The sequence below is a fragment of the Euleptes europaea genome, chromosome 10 (genome assembly GCF_029931775.1).
Source record: "Euleptes europaea isolate rEulEur1 chromosome 10, rEulEur1.hap1, whole genome shotgun sequence".
Lineage (NCBI taxonomy): Eukaryota > Metazoa > Chordata > Lepidosauria > Squamata > Sphaerodactylidae > Euleptes > Euleptes europaea.
Window position 1 is genome coordinate 26,503,517 of NC_079321.1, and position 19,653 is coordinate 26,523,169.

Here is a 19,653-nt window from a genome sequence, read left to right on the forward strand (position 1 = left end):
CACCTATAAGAGGAGTGGGCACCACTGTGTTGGGTAGTTCTGCTGCTCTCTCTGCATGCCACAGGGGCAGCGGCTGCCTCCCCCCCCCCAGTTACAGCCCTGCTGCCAACATAAATCATATGATAAACCAGTAAGACGGCTGCTCCTTAAACGATGTGATTTCCCAAACTGAAGATCGAGATACTTCTTTTTGTATTTCTACCCTACACTGTTAATCATTAAAAAATAAATCAAGATACAATCTATATTACCGAGTGACTGAAAGCAACTGAGAACATTCACAACTTTACCTTAGCTTAGGGTTGTCAACGTATTTTTTGAACTGTTTCACGTTGTTCAGAGTTTGCTCTGCTAGCTCTCTAGATGGCTCCACAATCAAGGATTTGGGAGCATTTGGGAAATTCTTCGTTTGGGCTACTTGTGCACTTCCTGAAATGGGAAAATTGAAGTTTCAGATTTTGAATTCACAATTGGACAGAGGGGGGTTGTTTGGTTTTTTTAGAAGGGGAAAAGCTAGGGCAATATTTTCAGTGCCTTAAAAATTTGCATCATACCAACTCCTCTCATTAGAGCCACTACTGTTAAAAAAAAACAACGCCTCAGACATACCTGCATGATCAGATTTCACAACGCTACCCTCAGGAGCCTTATCAAGAGCAATATAGCCATCTTTGGGTGGAAATTTAAAGTCTTCTTCGCCAAAATTGAATTTCAATTCAGCGTTCTAAAAGAATATGCAACAGAAAACCCACGTAAGAACAGCAAGCAAGATTTTGTTATCTCTTTCACGTTCCCCCGCTCCCCCGCACAGAATGATATCCTACAAACAGCTTGTTTCATTGAGCTTCTTCTGCAAGTGGAAGAGGGAGGGGGTGACTTGGTACAACCCCTTATTGCAGCCCACCACGCTGAACAGAGTTTTGTTCATAAGGATTCTCAGTTCCACAGAAGCAACAGGTCTACGGGGAGGGGGGGAGGAGATGTCCTCTCTGCAAGTTCTTTGCATTCGTGGTTCACAGTATTGTACGCTTGCACGGAACACTGATTTCCTAGTGCTCTTTTCCATTTGTGTAGCTCCTTCTAACCTCCCAAAAGCTCACTCATTGGAAGTATGGGTTCCACATGGAGGGTGTAACAGTGACACCGTTCCTTCTGTGTATCCTTCTTAGCTGAACTTCACAGATGGAAGAGAAAGGAGGAGACAGTTTCACTCTCTTCTCTGTGCAACACTGCAACACACATTAACTGTTATTTTACATGAACCCTGTCCTTCACATGGTCAACAGGGATTGCAGAAACTGAGGGGAGCACAGGAAACCTCTACCTATTCTGTGTATAGGTGGTAGGCTACAAATCTATGATTTCTGGAAATGTCAGATGTGTGCTAAAACTTGCTTGTCAAAACAATTTTTCAAAACATCCCTCCAAGCCCCAGTGGGCTTTATTTCTGATTTTTACTACTCATAGCAATTAACATGAATGTAAAAAGTCTTTTCGCCCACACATTTCATTAGATAAGTCAAGGGATTTTTTTTAATGCATCAGTAAGAAATCTCCTAATCTTTAAACGCTGATGGGCTGCCTGCAACATAAAAACAAACCCTTGAGTATTTATCAAGCATATATTAAAGTTGCTTTCAGCGCTTGGATCCAAAGAAAACCCCAAACAACTAACAGAGAGCCAGCTTGGTATAGTGGTTAAGAGCGGTGGAGTCTATTTTGATGAACTGGGTTGGTTTCCCCAATTCTACACATGAAGCCAGCTGGGTGACCTTGAGCTACTCGCAGTTCTCTTGAGAGCTTTCTCAGCCCCACCTACCTCACAGGGTGTCTGTTGCGGGTAGGGGAAGGAAAGGTGATTATAAGCCGGTTTGATTCTAAGTGGTAGAGAAAGTCGGCATATAAAAACCAACTCTTCTTCATCATCATGTCTAAGGAAGCTGGGGCTTTGCCACATTTAGAAACCAACCACCCCATGCACATCCTATGGGTAACCCCTTTTGTCATAGATGGAGGTTTGAAAAGCAGCTTACAGCATGGCATGTGGGCCATTCATAGGAAAGAAATCAAAAATTCTATTGGACACCATTAACTTTTGGGATTCTTACAAAGCGTTTTTCTATTAGGACTGTGGACTGATAGGACTCAATCAGCTTCGCTTCTGCCCTTAGCAAGGAAGAAGAGTTGCAAGACTTTGTCTCTGTCTACTTTACAAACGAGCTGTTTCAATGAACTGTAGTTTCCGTCTGTTGTGTTTTTTTGGTAACTCTGTCTAACCAGACTTTGCACAGCCAAATACATCTAAAGTACCGAAGGTCTCAGGATTACCTGCTAAAAAATTGTACTATGAATGACTTAAGTACCTTTAACACAAGTGCTTTTGGAAAAGTTGGATATTACCTTTAGAACACAAGATGCAAAGAGTGCTTGGTTCTTTAGGTGTGCTGGAATTTCAAATGCAAGCCCCAGGTCTTTTCCTGAAGGGAAAAAATGGTCCAGTTGAAAGATTCATATCATTTTTCACGCTGATCAAACATTTAAATGGGCAAGCAATAACTTACCATTTTTGGAAAATTTTATCTGCCCTTTATCTACATCTAGATAGCATCCTATTGTGTCATGCATAGTGAATTCCTTAAAAAGAAAAGACAATTGTTTCAAATGGTTATATAAACTCAGAGAGACAGCAATAATACAGGTCACCATTTCAGAGAATGGTTTAATTGCCTTAGGGCCATAGGAGGTTGGAGTTCACCAAGTATTGCACATTCACTAAACTTGGCAGATTAAATTTAGTCTGCTATATGGCAAGGAAAAATAAATGATCCAACCACCAACTATCCACCCTGAGTTTTGTTAACAGGAAAAAAAGAAATCAAAGCAAAGATTTAAGAAAGGTAATATATCTTCCGAAGATCTCTAGACAGTTTATATAAAGAAAGCTGAATAAATGAGATCTTTTAAAATAATCTATTTGCATGGCCATCTGAGAACAGAATATCTGTGGGAAACACCTTGCTCTCCAGATGTTTCCATCAATGGCAAATCAGACCATCATGCATATACACCATGCATTTGAACACATGAAGCTGAATTATACTGAATCAGACCCTTGGCCAATAAAAGTTAGTATTGCCTACTCAGGCAGTGGCTCTCCCAGGTCTCACATCACTTAATGCCAGATCTTTAACTGGTGATGCCAGGGATTGAACCTGGGACTTTCTGCATGCCCTCCCTAACCACAGCCCCTAGCACACCACTACAAAAGAAACACTTGTGTTTGTGTGCCAGAAGCTGAATTCCATGTATAACAACATAAAGCCAATTCCAATTCAACACAGCTGGGCAGTCATCACAAACAGGCTTTACTTGCAGTTACCAAAGTCCTTTGGAGGTCAAAAAAAATTAAAAGCCTCCAAAAGGCTTTTTAAAGACTTTCGGCGGCCAGGAAATAGCATTGGGGGAAGCTGCGGCGGTGCCTCGGCCAAACTGTCCCCAGCCGCTGAAGGCTCAGGAATGGGCTGTAAGTTTTTACACAAATAGAAGCCAGACGCCTCTTCACAAAATAACATAACAAGGATAAACTCTTAATTTTTTTTACATTCATGGGATGGGACAGATTCTGAAGTCTGAGACAAGAACAGAGTAGGAGATGAGAGCTGTCAAACCTCCCCTTAACTGCAGGTACATTAGGAACGACTGGCTCAAACGAATGATGCTCACTGCTGTGGGACCTAGGGCGTGTAAGACAGAGCTGTTCCGCCAGGCATATGGTTGGGGACAGTGATGGTGTGTGGATCAGCTGGCCTCCCTGTCGCGCACAGCTTGTCTGGACTTCAGGAGTTTACCTGGTAGCAACTTCACACCACGCAGTTCTGCTATGTACAGTTTATTTACAATATCTACACAGAGTCCTTAGCTGTTAACATTCACAGCTCTGAGCATCAAAGTGCTTCGCCAGCATATATATTTCAGGCAATAGGTAACTTACATTCACTATACAGACTTATATACACATTCATGACCAATCACAGTTCACCTGAGATGAGTCATTCTGGAAATCCCCATTCCTGGCTGTACAAACTGGATCAGACCAGCCTCATCACATGACTTAGCTGTCACTCTGATCAGTATGATCTGTTTAGCAAACTGCAGACTAGGCATAACTTTGACATATGTTGACACGCCTCCCTAGTCAAACGTTTGTTAAACACAGCCATTTCTTTAAGTATTGACATCTTTCAGTATTCAAATATTTCAGTCTCCTGGCTTAGTGCACACCAACCATTCTCATTTCTCATTTCTGGAGACTTGAACCACTAGGTAATTCTTAATTGGGCCTAGATGTTTCCTGTCCGACCACCTGCGTAAATCCCCTTGCAACTAATCTTGCCTTATATTTAACATTTCCATTTGGCAAGGTTTTGAGTCTGTACAACCAACGGCAACTCAGAGTTTTCTTATCTGCCGGCAATTCAGATAAGGAAAATACTTCATTTGACACCAATGAGTTATATTCCGCCTCCATGGCTTGTAGCCAAGCACTTTTCTCTTCTGAGGCTAGACTTAACACTTCATTGTAATCAGTTGGAACTTTAACATACACATGGTTAGCAGTTACACCATACCTTTGAGGTGGAACACCTTTTGTAGATCTAGAGGACACTCTTGGCACTACTCTCTGATCTGCACTTTGCACACTCTCAGAGTCTGCATGTATTGGTGACTGCACCTCCTGTTTCACCTCTGGCATATTTTCAGAATTATCATCCATAGGTAACATTGCTGTAGATGGTAATTGGTTTGCATGTATTTTAGGCCAATTAGCATCCTCACAGAATGAAGCTGAACGACTGAAACTTAATGTATTCTGGTTATTTACAAAACGGTAAGATTTCATTCCTGTCTGATACCCCAGGAATGTCAACTTTTTTGCTCTTTCACCACCTTTCCTACGTTGTTTCAGTGGTATATTAACCCATGCTTTACTGCCAAATATCCTAATATGATCCAAACTGGGATCTTTCCCATACAAAGCCTTGTATGGAATGTTATCTGTGGCACTTGTCCAAATTCTATTTGAAATATAACAAGCATTTTTTGCCGCTTCTGCCCAGAACATTTTTGGCAATCCAGCATCAAGTAGCATTGATTTTATCATTGTTTGCAGTACTCCTGCCTTTCTCTCTGCAACACCATTTTCTTGACTCATAGATACATTTGCAATTCTGTGTTCAATACCTTGAGTCTTAAACCAATGAGCCATTTCACCAGACATGTACTCGCCCCCAAAATCACTTTGGAACTTACAAAATTTATGCCCCAATTGCCTTTGCACATTGTTAGCCCACATCTTTATAGTATCACACACCTCTGACTTCTTTGCTATGGGATACACCCATGTGAACCTTGTGGCATCATCTATCAAAAGAAGAAGATATTTTCTTTTAGATATACTGTCTGGGAAAGGGCCTACCAGATCACTATGTACAAGATATAGAGGGGTTTTTGTTACTCTGTCACTACTTGGTGCAACTGGGTGTGCTTTAGACTTACTTTGCTTGCACACATCACAATCCAGATATGTTTTGCACCCTTCAACCTTCTCTTTGCCTAGCAGGGCAAGAGTTTTATTCAAGGTACCCCAACCCACATGGCCAAGTTTTCTATGTAGCAAATGTATACACTTATGGTGTGGGTTTTTATTTAACACTGTTTGTGCTTTACCTGCCATGTTCTCTAGCACATACACATTATCTTTCAAATTCCCCACTGCCATAATTTTATCACCTTTGAGAATATTGCAGCACTTATTTCTGAAAGTCACACTGAATCCAGCAGAATCTAGTGCACTTATACTTAATAAGTTTTTCTCAAGAGAGGGTATACAAAGCACATCATTGAATGTATGGTTTAAACTTCCAAACATTACACTTCCTTCACAGGAAACAGTTGCAGAACGTCCATCTGCCAAACTTACATGACCTAACGCCGATTGATGTGAGTTCATTAGTAGTCTTTCCTCCCTCACAAATATTTGTGAAGCTCCTGAGTCAATTATCCAAGAGTCATTCAGGGAGTCTGGACTCACTCTCACCAGCGTAGCTTGCTGTTTGGTCACAACTTGAGTCTTTTTTCCTTCTCTGTATTTTCTTGCAGCAGGGCAAAATCTTTGAATGTGTCCCTCTTTCCCACATCTGAAACATCTCTTTACACGTATAGATTTGCTTGCTTCACTGACATTCGCACAGCTGAGGCTTGTATCCTTCCTTATCTCTTGCTTGGCACAGCTCCCGGTCTGGCCGGCTGCCAACTCCCGTTGCATATGTCGCGCCTCTTCCTGTAGCAATCTGCCCGTGACGTACTGCAAGGTCAACTTAGCTGCATCCGCAGATTCAAGGGCTGAGATAAGTGGGTCGAAACGCTCCGTCAGGGAACTTAAAACTATAAACACCTGGTCCTGGTCAGAAATCTGCTTTTCCCTCTGAGCCAGCAGTTGAAAATACGTGGCTAAGGTATTCAAATGAGCTCTGACACTCTCATTTGGCTCCATAGTCTTTCTATAAATCCTTCTCATGAGGGAAATAAGGGATCCAGCCGTGTCTTGCACATATACAGCCTTGAGGCTATTCCAGGCATCTTTAGCTGACCCCTGTCCCGCCACATGCACCAACTGGTCATCAGCAACACTTAATATCAACGTGGCCAATGCCTTTTGGTCTTTTAAACTTTCCTCAGGCGTGGGAGCTTGTGGGGGAGAATCCACATATGTCCACAATGACTCACGCTTAAGATAATGCTCCATTCGCAGAGACCACACAGCATAGTTATCTGCGGTCAGTTTATCAACCAGCAGGGCAGAAACAGCTTGCGCCATGATATCTTCTCTCACCGGCAGTAGCTGATTATCTTCCCCTGGTTCCTCCTCCGACTCTTTGTCAGAAACAACTGAACCGTCTGCAGACTGTACATCAAGGTCCTCAGCGTCGCTGGCCTCTGTAGACATCCAAACTGCTCACAGCAGCAACTCACGGCAGTAGCTCACCAACTCCAATAGAACCTCCAGCTCTCAGCGCAGTCTATCTGGGCCCATAGCCCTGTCGCGCACAGCTTGTCTGGACTTCAGGAGTTTACCTGGTAGCAACTTCACACCACGCAGTTCTGCTATGTACAGTTTATTTACAATATCTACACAGAGTCCTTAGCTGTTAACATTCACAGCTCTGAGCATCAAAGTGCTTCGCCAGCATATATATTTCAGGCAATAGGTAACTTACATTCACTATACAGACTTATATACACATTCATGACCAATCACAGTTCACCTGAGATGAGTCATTCTGGAAATCCCCATTCCTGGCTGTACAAACTGGATCAGACCAGCCTCATCACATGACTTAGCTGTCACTCTGATCAGTATGATCTGTTTAGCAAACTGCAGACTAGGCATAACTTTGACATAACTCCTTCCATGGGCCTGTGGGCCCCTCAGCGGCTGTTGGTCTTCCCTCTGTGATAAGGTCATCCTTAGGCCAACCTCCTCTGTTGAGGACAGCTTATTGATATGAGCCAGTTATGTAGTTTAAGGTGCCTTCTGTGATTTTAGAATAGGTTTGCAGCTTTTTTCTTTAAAAAAATTATTTAATGGACAATCAACAATATACATAAACTAAAAACAGTCGCATAATCACATAAAATCACGTAAAATACTTTACAGCTCTATATCACTAACTCCTTCTCACTTATTACAAAATGGACATTTCTATTCTTTGAATCATTCTTGTCCATAAGAGGTCTACACTATTAATATTATTATTTTTTTGGTAAGCGGTTAACTTCACTAAAATATAGACCTCTTTCATTTTTGATATCCAATCATGTATCTTAGGGGAGGCTTTCTGATTTCACTGCCTAGCAAAGACCATTCTCGTTGCAGTGATCATATGTAAATAGGGTCACAGTTTTAAAGTTATTAATTATGTGTTTTAATGTTAATATTACATTGTATTTATTGTTGTTGGAAGCCGCCCTGAGTGGCGGGGTATCAATCTACCAAATAAATAAATAAAGGGGGAAGCCTGGGTTTTTGTTCCTTCATGTTTTCAAACCTACATCGTTGAATCACAAATGTCATCTACCATTGAGTTCACTATCACTTTCCATTTGTGGCTGTGGCAGGGAAACATACATACCTCCCCATAACTATCAAACTGTTTGTTGTGAGATTTCTTCCCAGTTCCACCATAGCCAAAGCCAAATTTGTCAGTGCCTGATAAAATAAAAATAAAAACTGTTAACAGTTTTTCCTTATGTTCAATGAAGATACTTAAGACAACACAGAACACATGGGCAAAGACCTAACTGTAGATTGGTACTGTTTCCAGCCCTCCCAGTAGTTTTTAAAACTGAATTCTCAGGCTCATGGGGGGCCAGATCCAGATCAGAATTAGGACATGCAGGAATATGGGGCTTAAGCCTCTTTCCATGAACCAGGGAGTCACTATTTCCTAACCTGAAATGGCCCAGGAGAGCTGATATTTGCCCCATGCAGAAGCATACATGCACTAATGGGCTACATGTATGTTTTCACAGTCGAGCAAAGAGCTCCCAGAATCTTTTAAAAGAGAAGGAGGAGTTATGCAAGCTTTCCCTGTGATCCCTATTTGAACGGGGCTCTCACTATTAAGTGTCAGAGTGCAACTCCCAGTAAACGCCTGGTTTGACAGGACCTGGAAACAGTGTAATGCAGTTAGGCCTCAAGACTAGGTACTTTATGGCAGCCAGCTCATCCTGCACCAGATAATATATTCTTGAACTTCCATTTTTCTAGTCACTAACAGTTTATTTCCCCCAAACTTTGAGACAAGAATGGCACACATCGTTTTTGTTCAGTGTATGGCTAGTTAGCATCAAGTCAAACAGGAGTTGCGTGTTAACTTTAGGTGAACTTCATTCCGCTACAAGAAGCATTCCCCTCATGGCTAAAGCAGCTATGCTCTCTTGCGTAACTCACTAGTTGTGACAGAATATGGTCAGGGTGCACATTTGGATGTAGGAACCTATCCATATGCTGCCACATGTAACGAGAGCTGAAACAGGGCAAAAGTATTGTGACTCAGAAGCAACAGGTAGTAAAACTGCTGAAACAGCAGGGCAAGACAAGGAACACTAAACTGGCCGCCCTAGCTATGAGGACACATTATCTCCTTCTTCTTATCATTCAGGGGGAGACACTGCAAGGTCTTCATTTGCTTTCAGCGATGTTGTCAGGTAGCTGTAACCAATTGCACTGCAACACACAGCCAGAGGGTAGCATTCACTGTTCTTCCTCAACTGGCTGGGATCATCCAGTGAAAAACAAAGGCATTATGAAAAGCTGTTACCAAAAACAGTATCAAGTTTTTTGGGGGGGGGGGGTTGCATCTTGAAAATGCCAATTTGTTGCCTCCAAAATGACTAAATAAACGCTCAGCAGAGCATTAGTTACAAAACCTTTGGTTTATGGAACAAGGCACCGGACTCTGAAAACTTAGGCACTCCTGCCCAACTGTTCAGACCTAAGAGAGTGCCACAGCGCTTCCACAGAGCTGCATATCTTCTACTGTGTGACCAACAGTTTATTAATGGTTATGATCAAGAACTGAACGTTAGCATGCCACCTAGATTTCAAGACAGAATTCTCATTTATGGAAATACTCACCCAAGTCTAATGAAGCTTGCAGAGTGGACCACCCAATTCTGCATAACCCTTGATCATGGCAGGCCACTTCATAATAATATTTTCCTAGAACATTTTAAAAAGATTATACATATAACTAACTTAATCTTTACTCATATGGCTCAGTTTGACTATGTCATGATTCAGACAATACACATCTCTAACACAGCAGTCTTCTCAAAGGGATACTTGCCAATCTCAGTCATCACATGAAAATGCTTGTTTGCCTAGATCTGCAGTCACCATTCTGAACACCCCCCATCGCCCCCATGGTCAGCTGTACTAATACCCACGACTGGTTTTGATACCTTTAGTCACTCCTTTTGTTGACCTGCATCCATGCCATTCCTTTATCTCTCTGCTTTGGCAACAGAAGCCATCGGATCCAATCGCTGAACAGGGAAAAAAGAAACCATTAAGACCTCTTACCATAATGTTTACAAAGTACAACATTCACGCCTGTATTCCACCTACAATTTCTGTGGATGGCAGGATTTCCACCCATGGAACTGCGACTTCCCCACCTTCCCTCTCCTGCTATGGCCTGAAATGCTGCCCTGAAATGCTGGTCCTTGAGAATGGAGCGGGGAAATCAAAAATATGCCTAGGGAGGGGGAGAAATCAGTGAACCTCCCCACCCCCAAGCGTGGGTAGAAATTTTAAGCAGGATCCATCCCAGTAAGTTTTGCAAGTACATAATACACAGTTAAACAATGGAGATATCTGGTTAAACATTTACACTGTAATGCTGTAGGTAACCCTCTGTGCCAATGATGTAGGTGTCCTAAATGAAGAACATACCCATATTGTAAAGCTGTCCTACTGTAACAACTTATTACAAGCCAAGGGAATCATGGATAAGGTGGGTCAAAACTAAAAAGAATAATTTAACTTTTAGTTTTCAGCTTTTAAAGCCTAGTAAGATCATGTCATATACTGGGGAATAGGAAATGTGTTTTAACAAGGGTCATGTATTCAATGTCACACTACCATGCAGTTATCAATAGGAAGGCAGTGATTTAATGAACTCTGTTAACTGGCTGGTGTTTAAAAGATGAACCACTACATCCAGAAACCCTCTGCCTGCAGCCAGCTATTATTTAGTAGCAATGTGCATAACTTCACATATCAAGTGGCAAAGGTTTAGTATATTGACACAAATAAAGTTCTTATATTAACTCCTGTGGTGACCAAATAACCTACCAAATGCAGATCCTCTATCATATGGATTCATCTGCCATTTGTTGAGCACTGTTGAGAAGAAAATATTAGTTATATTGACTGATTACAGTAGTAATGAACTTCCCCGCGTCTAAAAGTTGAAAAATAGCAGCATTTTATTAGACAGTTGTTTGACATGAAAAACACTAACAGTGCAGTCCGGGAGTGGGGGGTAGTTGGGGTGGGCCTGGGGACGGCGCAGCAAGCCAAAAATGTAATTTTCTAAAAACACTGCGAAATGGATCCATTCAATTTCACAGGGCTGCACCACCCTTTTTGCCTGTGCAACTTCAGTGCAACTGGCAAAAGGGGTGTTCCTGGGGCGAAAGTGCTCAGGGAGCTGACTAAAGTCAGCCTCGCCTCGGGAATGTCCCTTTTGGTGCAGGCATGAGCCCTTGAAACAGGGAAACCCTGCTGCTGGTGTACATGGCCCTGCACCAGCACTAGTGCCAATTTAGCCGCTGCAAGTGGCACTAACGCTGGCACAGGGGTCACGCCGGCTCCTAATTCCTTTCAGGATTGCTCTGTAAATCACTTTCAAGCCTTGAAACACAGATGCCATTGTCACAATATGAGCTCCTTTCATCTTACATGTGCAGACTTCCTTTGTCCAAACTACGCTCATATTGAATTTTACATTTATTTATAATCTAGAGCAGAAATCCCTTCGAATAATGCCACATTTTGTATTATTTAATATTTATATGAAAAATGCATGATCAATTTTGACATTTCAAATTACTTTGACGTTTCAAATTAATATTAAAGGTAACTGGAGATGCATCTTTCATAGTCTAACTTAGGCAATATCCACTTCAGGATGCCACGAAAATCCCGTGGCAAGGTATGCACATGCTGCTAAGACAGTGCGTGCAGATTCGAGTAAGTAATTACAAACTGCAAACCATGAACAGCAGTTTTGGTTCCCTGAAAATGCACTGCTGATGAGTACATGGCTCACTGATCTGAGAAAAGCTATTCTGTCACAGGATTAGAGCCCATGCTAAATACATGAGCAGGCCAGGATGGTGGCAGTTGCTCAATTTAACCTCAATGTATCTAGTTTTGATAGGTCTGGCCAGGCTGGAATACAAGTAAACAAACTTGGAATCTAATGCAAATGGAAGTATCAGTACAGGACCTATTTTTATAATCCAGAAACTAAAATCTTACCTCCCCCACTAGTTTTTATGGTGGTTTTTCCTTTTTTGCCTTCCTGCTGGTCCTTCAGAGTTTCATAAACAATTTGAATAACTGGGATGCTGAATGCCTGAAATACAAAATTGCCTGCAAGTTATATGTTTTGGACCAGTTACTGTCTCCTTGTCTTGTATTAAGGAGTAATGCTTATTTGTTTAAAGGAGTAATGCTTATTTATAGCCCACTCTTCTTGAAAGAAAAAGCACTGTACCGCTTCAGACTGCAGGTGAAGAGCTGTTCTTAAAATGTTCTCTACACTAATAATTCACGGAAATGGCAAATACACACTTTATGTGAATGGCAAGGCTAGAATCTCTCACTGATTTGCTATTTTATTTAAAAATTGCAGGAGTTCTTACCCCTCCCTCCCAGTTTTAAGTACAACGACCTATTCTACCATCCCTTTCTACTTCATGTGTAGGCCAGCCCCAAGTCAGCAATAGCTTGGATCCAAACTTGCCCTTGTGTGAGAGACTACAGAAGAAGGGATTTGTATCTATTCCCTCTACCTGTTGCTACCCTCCCCACCACATGCCTCCTGAAGATCCCTCTACCCTCAGGCCCTGCTTTAGGAGATGTTGGGATTGGGTGGGAGAGTAGTACTGAGACTACAGCTCAAGAGTCGGATCTAAGTTAATTTCAGAATGTGTTTTTTTTTTTACTGAATTTCTATATTGCTCTCCCCCACCAAGGCAGGGCTCAGGGTGGTTTACAGGGTCATATAACAATACACAAATCATATGTCAATTAATAAAATCCAAGTTATAAAGTATAATATATATCTGATTACAATCATAATTCAATAAAAGCAATACAAAAGATGGTGTCTTAATAGTACAACATAAGCTGCCCCCATACTAAAGATTTAAGTGAGGCGGTAGCCACAATCAATAAAATTGTGGATAGCACTGCAATGTACCTGGATGGCAACAGCAGTAATGAATTTGATAAGGAGACCAGCAGAATAGGGGTGAGGGGAGGGATCGCGTTCGCCCAGCACTATATGGTCTCTGTCTCAACTATAAGCTTGGTGGAACATCTCTGTCTTGCAAGCCCTTTGAAACTGAACTAAGTGTCTCCCAGGGATCTGGTCTCTTTGGACAGATAGTTTCACCAAGTAGGGGCCACTGCTGAGAAAGCTCTGGCCCTGGTTGAGGAGAGTTGAGTAAGTTTTGGGCCAGGGATCACCATACATTAGGTTAGGTTTCACATACAGGATTTCTTTCACACATGACAATAGAAATCTCACTTACACCAGTTTTTCCACTTCCAGTTTCTGCAGCCTATGGGAAAATAAGATTTAATAAAGCAGGTAAGATACAATTTAATCACTGAAGAAATAACATAAGCTTAACCCTTCTTAATGAGGCACGGGAAAAGAAAACTGTTCAAAGCTACAGTAGAACATTGGCTCTTAGCTCTTGTGACAATACTCTGGTGTACATTCTATTCTGCACTCAGGAACAAAATACAGAACTATTCCAAGTCTAGAAAGTAGTATATAGTTTAAGTATTTTACTGCTCTTAATAATTCTTCTCAAACAGAACACAAAAGTTCTTTTTAATACCTTCTTTTCTAGCAGAAGATCTCTTTTGGATAAGCAAAATCTCTTTCCCCCATGCCCTCCCCACCTATCCAAAGAAACTTGTTTCACAGTGAGCTTAAATATATTTCTAAGTAACATTATAAAAGAGTACTAACCATGCACTAACAAGAATACAAGATATGATTTATACTGAAGATCAACGCAACATACAAAATAACAACAAAGTGTTCTGCAATCCTTATCAGCCCAACTCTAACCTGAATAGAGGCTCAATCAGTAAAACTATGACAGAAGATCAAGCAACCTGCAATCCTAAACACATTTACTAGAATGTAAATTCACCAAGCAAAGTCAGATTTACTTCTGTGCAACACACATTAGCCTTTTAGTGAGACTATAAAACAGATTGTAACACATACCATAAGTACATCACCGCCTCCTAAAATCAATGGGATAGACTCTGCTTGGATATCTGTGGGAAGACTACAAGAGAAACCTAAATGCAGAACCCAACATACACAACACCTAGAAATTCAACACTTGTAGGCCCTCTTTTTCAGCTTGCTTGTTCAAAGGGGGGGGGGGAGGTTGTTGAAAATGCACTCATTTGTAGCCAAGATGCTGAAATGTGCAGAGCTGTAATACGTAAATTTTGAATCTAAAAAAGAGGCAGTTTTTCAAGCTGAACCCAATGTTTCTGCATACCAGGTACTCAACTAGAACTTCTCTTTTTGGCTCAAAAGTATTTATCATACAAAACTTCCCTTAAGACCTTCTATTAAAACCGGGCAGGGTTTTCAGAATTACTGTCTTCATTTCAAAGGGAAAATACCTTCCCTTGTTAAACTGGAACTAGTGATAAATGAAAATACTCACAGCCAGTCCATCTCTTCTACAGCTTGAGCAATCTCCGGCATAACACCCATCTCTGCAAGCAAATAAAATGAAAAGGATCATTAAGCCATTTGAGTTTACTACAGGAAAACATTTCAGAAGTATATGTTCCGAAGGAGAAAGCAATAAATGTGAGCTTGCAAGATGGCACCTGCTCTTAAGGCCACAAATGTTATGCATAAATATGGGTTATATAACTATGGGTTGCTTCCAGTGCTATTTTTCACTGGCAGAAGGGACTCCAGTCAGAATGGACACTAGTCATGATGCATACCTATTCTCTCCAGGATCAGAGGAGCATGCCTCTTATATTAGGTGCTTTGGAACACAGGCAGGACAATGCTGCTGCAGTCATCTTGTTTGTGGGCTTCCTAGAGGCACCTGGTTGGCCACTGTGTGAACAGACTGCTGGAATTGATGGTCTGATCAAGCATGGCTTTTCTTATTTTCTTAATTCTCAGCTACTTTTATTTTAGCTAACTATACATTATTTTAAAACTTCCTTCAATACTCAAAAGGCAATGTTATTGACAATACTCAAGCTTGCTTCATCAAAAAAAAAAAAAACGGCTAATAAGAGCCAAGAGATTTTCCCACTTCTAAATCTCAGGCAATAATGGATTATTATAAGAATTACAAGATTTAGGCTGCCATCCTAACGACACTTTCTTGGGAGTAAGCCACACAGAGTAACACAAAGCTTACTCCTGAGTCAACCTGCTTAGGATCACTCCCGTTTTTAAAATGCTTCTAACGTGCTTCTCTCTTGAAGGACTCACTATAACACATGGCAGTCCATAAAATACTGAGTATTGCCAGCGCCGGAATCAGAAGATATTGCCAATCCCAGCTAAGGGCAGAGCTGTACATTACACAACTCCTGGCTCCAAGCAATAACTGTAAAACATATTCTCACTTTATCATCGGTTAAAAACAATGCTATCATTTGACAAGTTGAAGGTAGGGCAAGAACTATCTAAAATCTGAGCTAGTAGAAAATGGCAAGAGTCCAGTAGCACCTTAAAGACCATCAAGAATATTTTCTGGTAGGGTATGAGCTTTCGTGAGCCACAGCTCACTTCTTCAGATACAGCTTAGAATGTGAATCCATCTGAATTACAGTTGCTATTCAAACTAAAGTCAATGCATTTACCTGGGCTGAATAAAGACCTTGCATTCATGGCTCATGACCAATGCTGATTTCTCCACACCCATCTCTCCCCTGGACATCACAGACTCTCCTGCATACCACACCTAATCCCATCACGCCTGCTATTCACATTTACAGACTGTTAACATTTACATACTGATGCTTGTCTGAATTAACTCTCCTCTACTTAAAGACAGCTCACTTCTTCAGATACAGCTTAGAATGTAAATCCATCTGAATTACAGTTGCTATTCAAACTAAAGTCAATGCATTTACTTCGGCTGAATAAAGACCTTGCATTCATGGTTCATGACCAATGCTGATTTCTCCACACCCATCTCTCCCCTGGACATCACAGACTCTCCTGCATACCACACCTAATCCCATCACGCCTGCTATTCACATTTACATAATGTTAACATTTACATACTGATGCTTGTCTGAATTCACTCTCCTCTACTTAAAGACAGATGGATTCACATTCTAGCTGTATCTGAAGAAGTGAGCTGTGGCTCACAAAAGCTCATACCCTGCCAGAAAACATTTTTAGTAGAAAAGGGCAAGAGTCCAGTAGCACCTTAAAGACTAACAAAAATTCACGAAAGCTCATCCCCTGCCAGAAAATATTCTTGTTAGCCTTTAAGGTGCTACTGGACTCTTGCCCTTTTCTACTACTGCAGACAGACTAACACGGCTACCCACTGTGTAAAATCTGAGCTGTCTTATCACAGAGACGGACCGCTGGTCCAAAACGGGCCCTCGGAGATGGTCCTTTGTCACTGTTGCCGCACGCCACCCGACCCCCCCCTTTTACCTCGCACCTTCTTTTTATTCTGTCTCCCCTCCAAGCCAATACCTCCCCCACCTCCCCAATAAAAGGGAGGCAGAGAGACACCCGTCTCGTGAAAGCCACGTACCAGAAAACGCCGCCATGCTCGCGCTCCTCCAGCGAGCCTCCTGGGTTGACACTCCGCCACTCGCCTCAGCAGCGCGCCTGCGCGGTTTGGAGTCCCTCCGTTCTATCCCTTCCGTCTGCAACACGCACAGGCCGAGCAAGGTTCCGGAAGCGCACGCCTCCTCCAACGGACGTCGCATCGAATGACGAATGCTTTGTTGGGCCCTACAGTGTTGAGTGGAACTTTCTCTGAAAGCGTCTGTGGACTGTGGTCCAAGAAAGTTTGTGCTGGAATTAGATCTTTTTTCTTTCTTTTTTTTAGTCTTTCATGTGTCACATTACAGTTGATATTCAAACTAAAGTCAACGCATTGTCGACGGCTTTCAAGGTCAGAGTTCATTGGTTCTTGTAGAAAATACAAAAGGGTCACATGGGGTGATGGGTGGTGGGATAGGGGGTATCTTATAAGATTTCACAATTATATTCTAAAATTGTATTAATGAATATATATTGATACTCCTGGTTTTTTATTGTTATTTTAGGGGTTTTTTTTGGTTTTTTTGCTTTTATTATAATTTTCTTTTTTGTATGTTATAAAACTTAATAAAAAAATTTAAAAAAAGAAAAGAACAAAAAAAAAGAAAACACCAAGACCACGGTTACACAGCCCGGATAAGAACCAATAAAGTCAATGCATTTACCTGGGCTGAATAAAGACCTTGCATTCATGGCTCATGACCAATGCTGATTTCTCCACACCCATCTCTCCCCTGGACATCACAGACTCTCCTGCATACCACACCTAATCCCATCACGCTTGCTGTTCACATGTACGTACTGTTAATATTTACATACTAATGCTTGTCTGAATTCAAGACGGATGGATTCACATTCTAGCTGCATCTGAAGAAGTGAGCTGTGGCTCACGAAAGCTCATACCCTGCCAGAAAACATTTTTTTAGTCTTTAAGGTGCTACTGGACTCTTGCCCTTTTCTACTATAGCTGTATTGTTATGAGCTGTGGCTCACGAAAGCTCATACCCTGCCAGAAAATATTCTTGTTAGTCTTTAAGGTGCTACTGGACTCTTGCCCTTTTCTACATGTGTCACACTAGACTCTTTACTGCAACAAACGGATAACCTTTTGGAATTATATAACTCAGTCTCTGAAGTAAGTACGCACCCAGTTTGGCTGTATGTACATGTGGGTAAAATTCACCCATGTACGTTTACTGGGATGTCCCACCGTGTTCAGTGTATTTACTCTCAGAAGTGTGCACAAGATTTCCGTTTTAAAAGTGTGCGTGCAGTAGTAGGAGCACACAGAGTCCACTTACGCGGCATAGTTTTGGCACGCGTGTTTACTCAGAAGCTGTTACAATGCAATTCTGTGCAGAATTATTCCAGTCTGAACTCCCTCAACTCAATGGGTTTAGACTGCAGTAACTCTGCATAGGATTGCATTGTGAGTGCAAGACTTAAGGAAGATAGCAATCCTATGTAGATCAGTGGGGCTTACTCCCAGGAAAGCGTTGAACTGGAATTGTGTTTAGGATTTCAGCCTTTATAAGGAAAGGAAATAAAGGCCATTAAAAAAACAACACGTTTATTTCTATCATTTCTGGTGTTAGGTCTAGGTGAAGGCTACGCTACCCAAACCCATTCATCATCTTTTTAAATCATGTGGCGTTTTTCCTTCCCTGCGAACACCTGCGTGGTTTCCTTTGTCAGACTGTAGGATGACTTGCATCTGTGATCTAGCGGGATGGACCAGTTGGCTTTTGCTCACTTTGAACCGATGGACGACCCCAGCAGCCCAGACTTAGCCACGTCAACCACAGATAAATTCCAGCCACTTTAAATATATTCAAGTTTGCATAGACTGCAGTCGTGATAGGATTTCCTGCACGTCTCACTTCTTTCGCTGGACTTTACTTCTGAGGAATGCGCAGCGCCATCCTGTACATGTCTGTGCGTGTTAAGTGCCGTCAAGTCGCTTCCGACTCATGGCGACCCTATGAATGAAAGTCCTCCAAAATGGCCTATCTTTGACAGCCTTGCTCAGATCTTGCAAATTGAAGGCTGTGGCTTCCTTTATTGAGTCAGTTTATTGACTCAGTATTGAGTCCTTTATTGGTCATGTCTACTCTGGAGTAAATCCAACCGTAGTCCATGGGTATCTGTAGTTCAGGCAAAGGTGCATAGGATTGCAACCTGAGATAGGTTTTGCAGCAATCTCGTAAAACAAGGGGAGGATGGCGTGGATGAAGTGCCATCAAGTCGCTTCCGACCATACGCATGTATAATATGCGTTCGCAAAAAAACAAACCCGTCATCCTAACGAGCTCTCTCTTTGTATTGCAAGCAAAAAGGTTTTTTTTAAAAAAAAATACTCAAGCGCGCATAAAAATTGCAGCGCGTCTTATTACCGTGATCGAAACTTCTGCCGGAGTCTATAGGGTTAAAAAAAAGGCCTTTTCTAAAAAGGGGGGAAGGTTTGGCCGTTCCCGGCCGCCGTAGCAGGGCCTGTGCGTGAGTATGGCGGCTGCAATCTCGTAAAACAAGGGCAGGATGGCGTGTGTGTGTGTGAAGTGCCATCAAGTCGCTTCCGACCATACGCATGTATAATATGCGTTCGCAAAAAAATAAGCCCGTCACCCTAACGAGCTCTCTCTTTGTATTGCAAGCAAAAAGAATAATAAAAAGAAAAATACTCAAGCGCGCATAAAAATTGCGCCGCGTCTTATTGCCGTGATCGAAACTTCTGCCGGAGTCTACAGGGTTAAAAAAAAAGGCCTTTTCTGAAAAGGGGGGAAGGTTTGGCCGTTCCCGGCCGCCGTAGCAGGGCCTGCGCGTGAGTATGGCGGCTGCCACGGGTCGCAAACGGGAGACCGGGGGAGGTCATGAAGAGGCAGCGGAGGAAGAAGGGGAGGGAAACATCCTTTATGACTTGCTGATCACCACCGAGTGGCCGGCGGAGACGGAGGTGCAGGTGGGTCTCTCTGCCGTTGCTGGGCTGAGTGCCTGG

At 42.1% G+C, this 19,653-nt stretch overlaps 2 protein-coding genes across 2 annotated transcripts in view; one reads left to right on the forward strand and one right to left on the reverse strand.

The window, feature by feature from the left end:
- DDX1 (DEAD-box helicase 1) overlaps positions 1–16,682 on the reverse strand; it is a 31,758-nt gene extending 15,076 nt beyond the window's left edge. Inside the window, exons 1-13 of the mRNA XM_056856459.1 lie at positions 16,648–16,682; positions 14,563–14,614; positions 14,106–14,169; positions 13,393–13,422; positions 12,113–12,209; positions 10,922–10,969; positions 10,027–10,110; positions 9,701–9,784; positions 8,193–8,269; positions 2,562–2,634; positions 2,401–2,477; positions 610–724; positions 291–429 (exon numbers count right to left, since the gene is read on the reverse strand). Of these exons, the coding sequence (XP_056712437.1) occupies positions 291–429; positions 610–724; positions 2,401–2,477; positions 2,562–2,634; positions 8,193–8,269; positions 9,701–9,784; positions 10,027–10,110; positions 10,922–10,969; positions 12,113–12,209; positions 13,393–13,422; positions 14,106–14,169; positions 14,563–14,614; positions 16,648–16,663 (956 nt within the window). The 5' untranslated portion in view covers positions 16,664–16,682. The remainder of the gene's footprint in view (positions 1–290; positions 430–609; positions 725–2,400; positions 2,478–2,561; positions 2,635–8,192; positions 8,270–9,700; positions 9,785–10,026; positions 10,111–10,921; positions 10,970–12,112; positions 12,210–13,392; positions 13,423–14,105; positions 14,170–14,562; positions 14,615–16,647) is intronic.
- Positions 16,683–19,485: 2,803 nt separating this feature from the next.
- The window catches only part of NBAS (NBAS subunit of NRZ tethering complex), a 192,811-nt gene continuing 192,643 nt past the window's right edge, over positions 19,486–19,653 (forward strand). The window contains exon 1 of the mRNA XM_056856460.1: positions 19,486–19,617. Coding sequence (XP_056712438.1) covers positions 19,486–19,617 — 132 coding nt within the window. The remainder of the gene's footprint in view (positions 19,618–19,653) is intronic.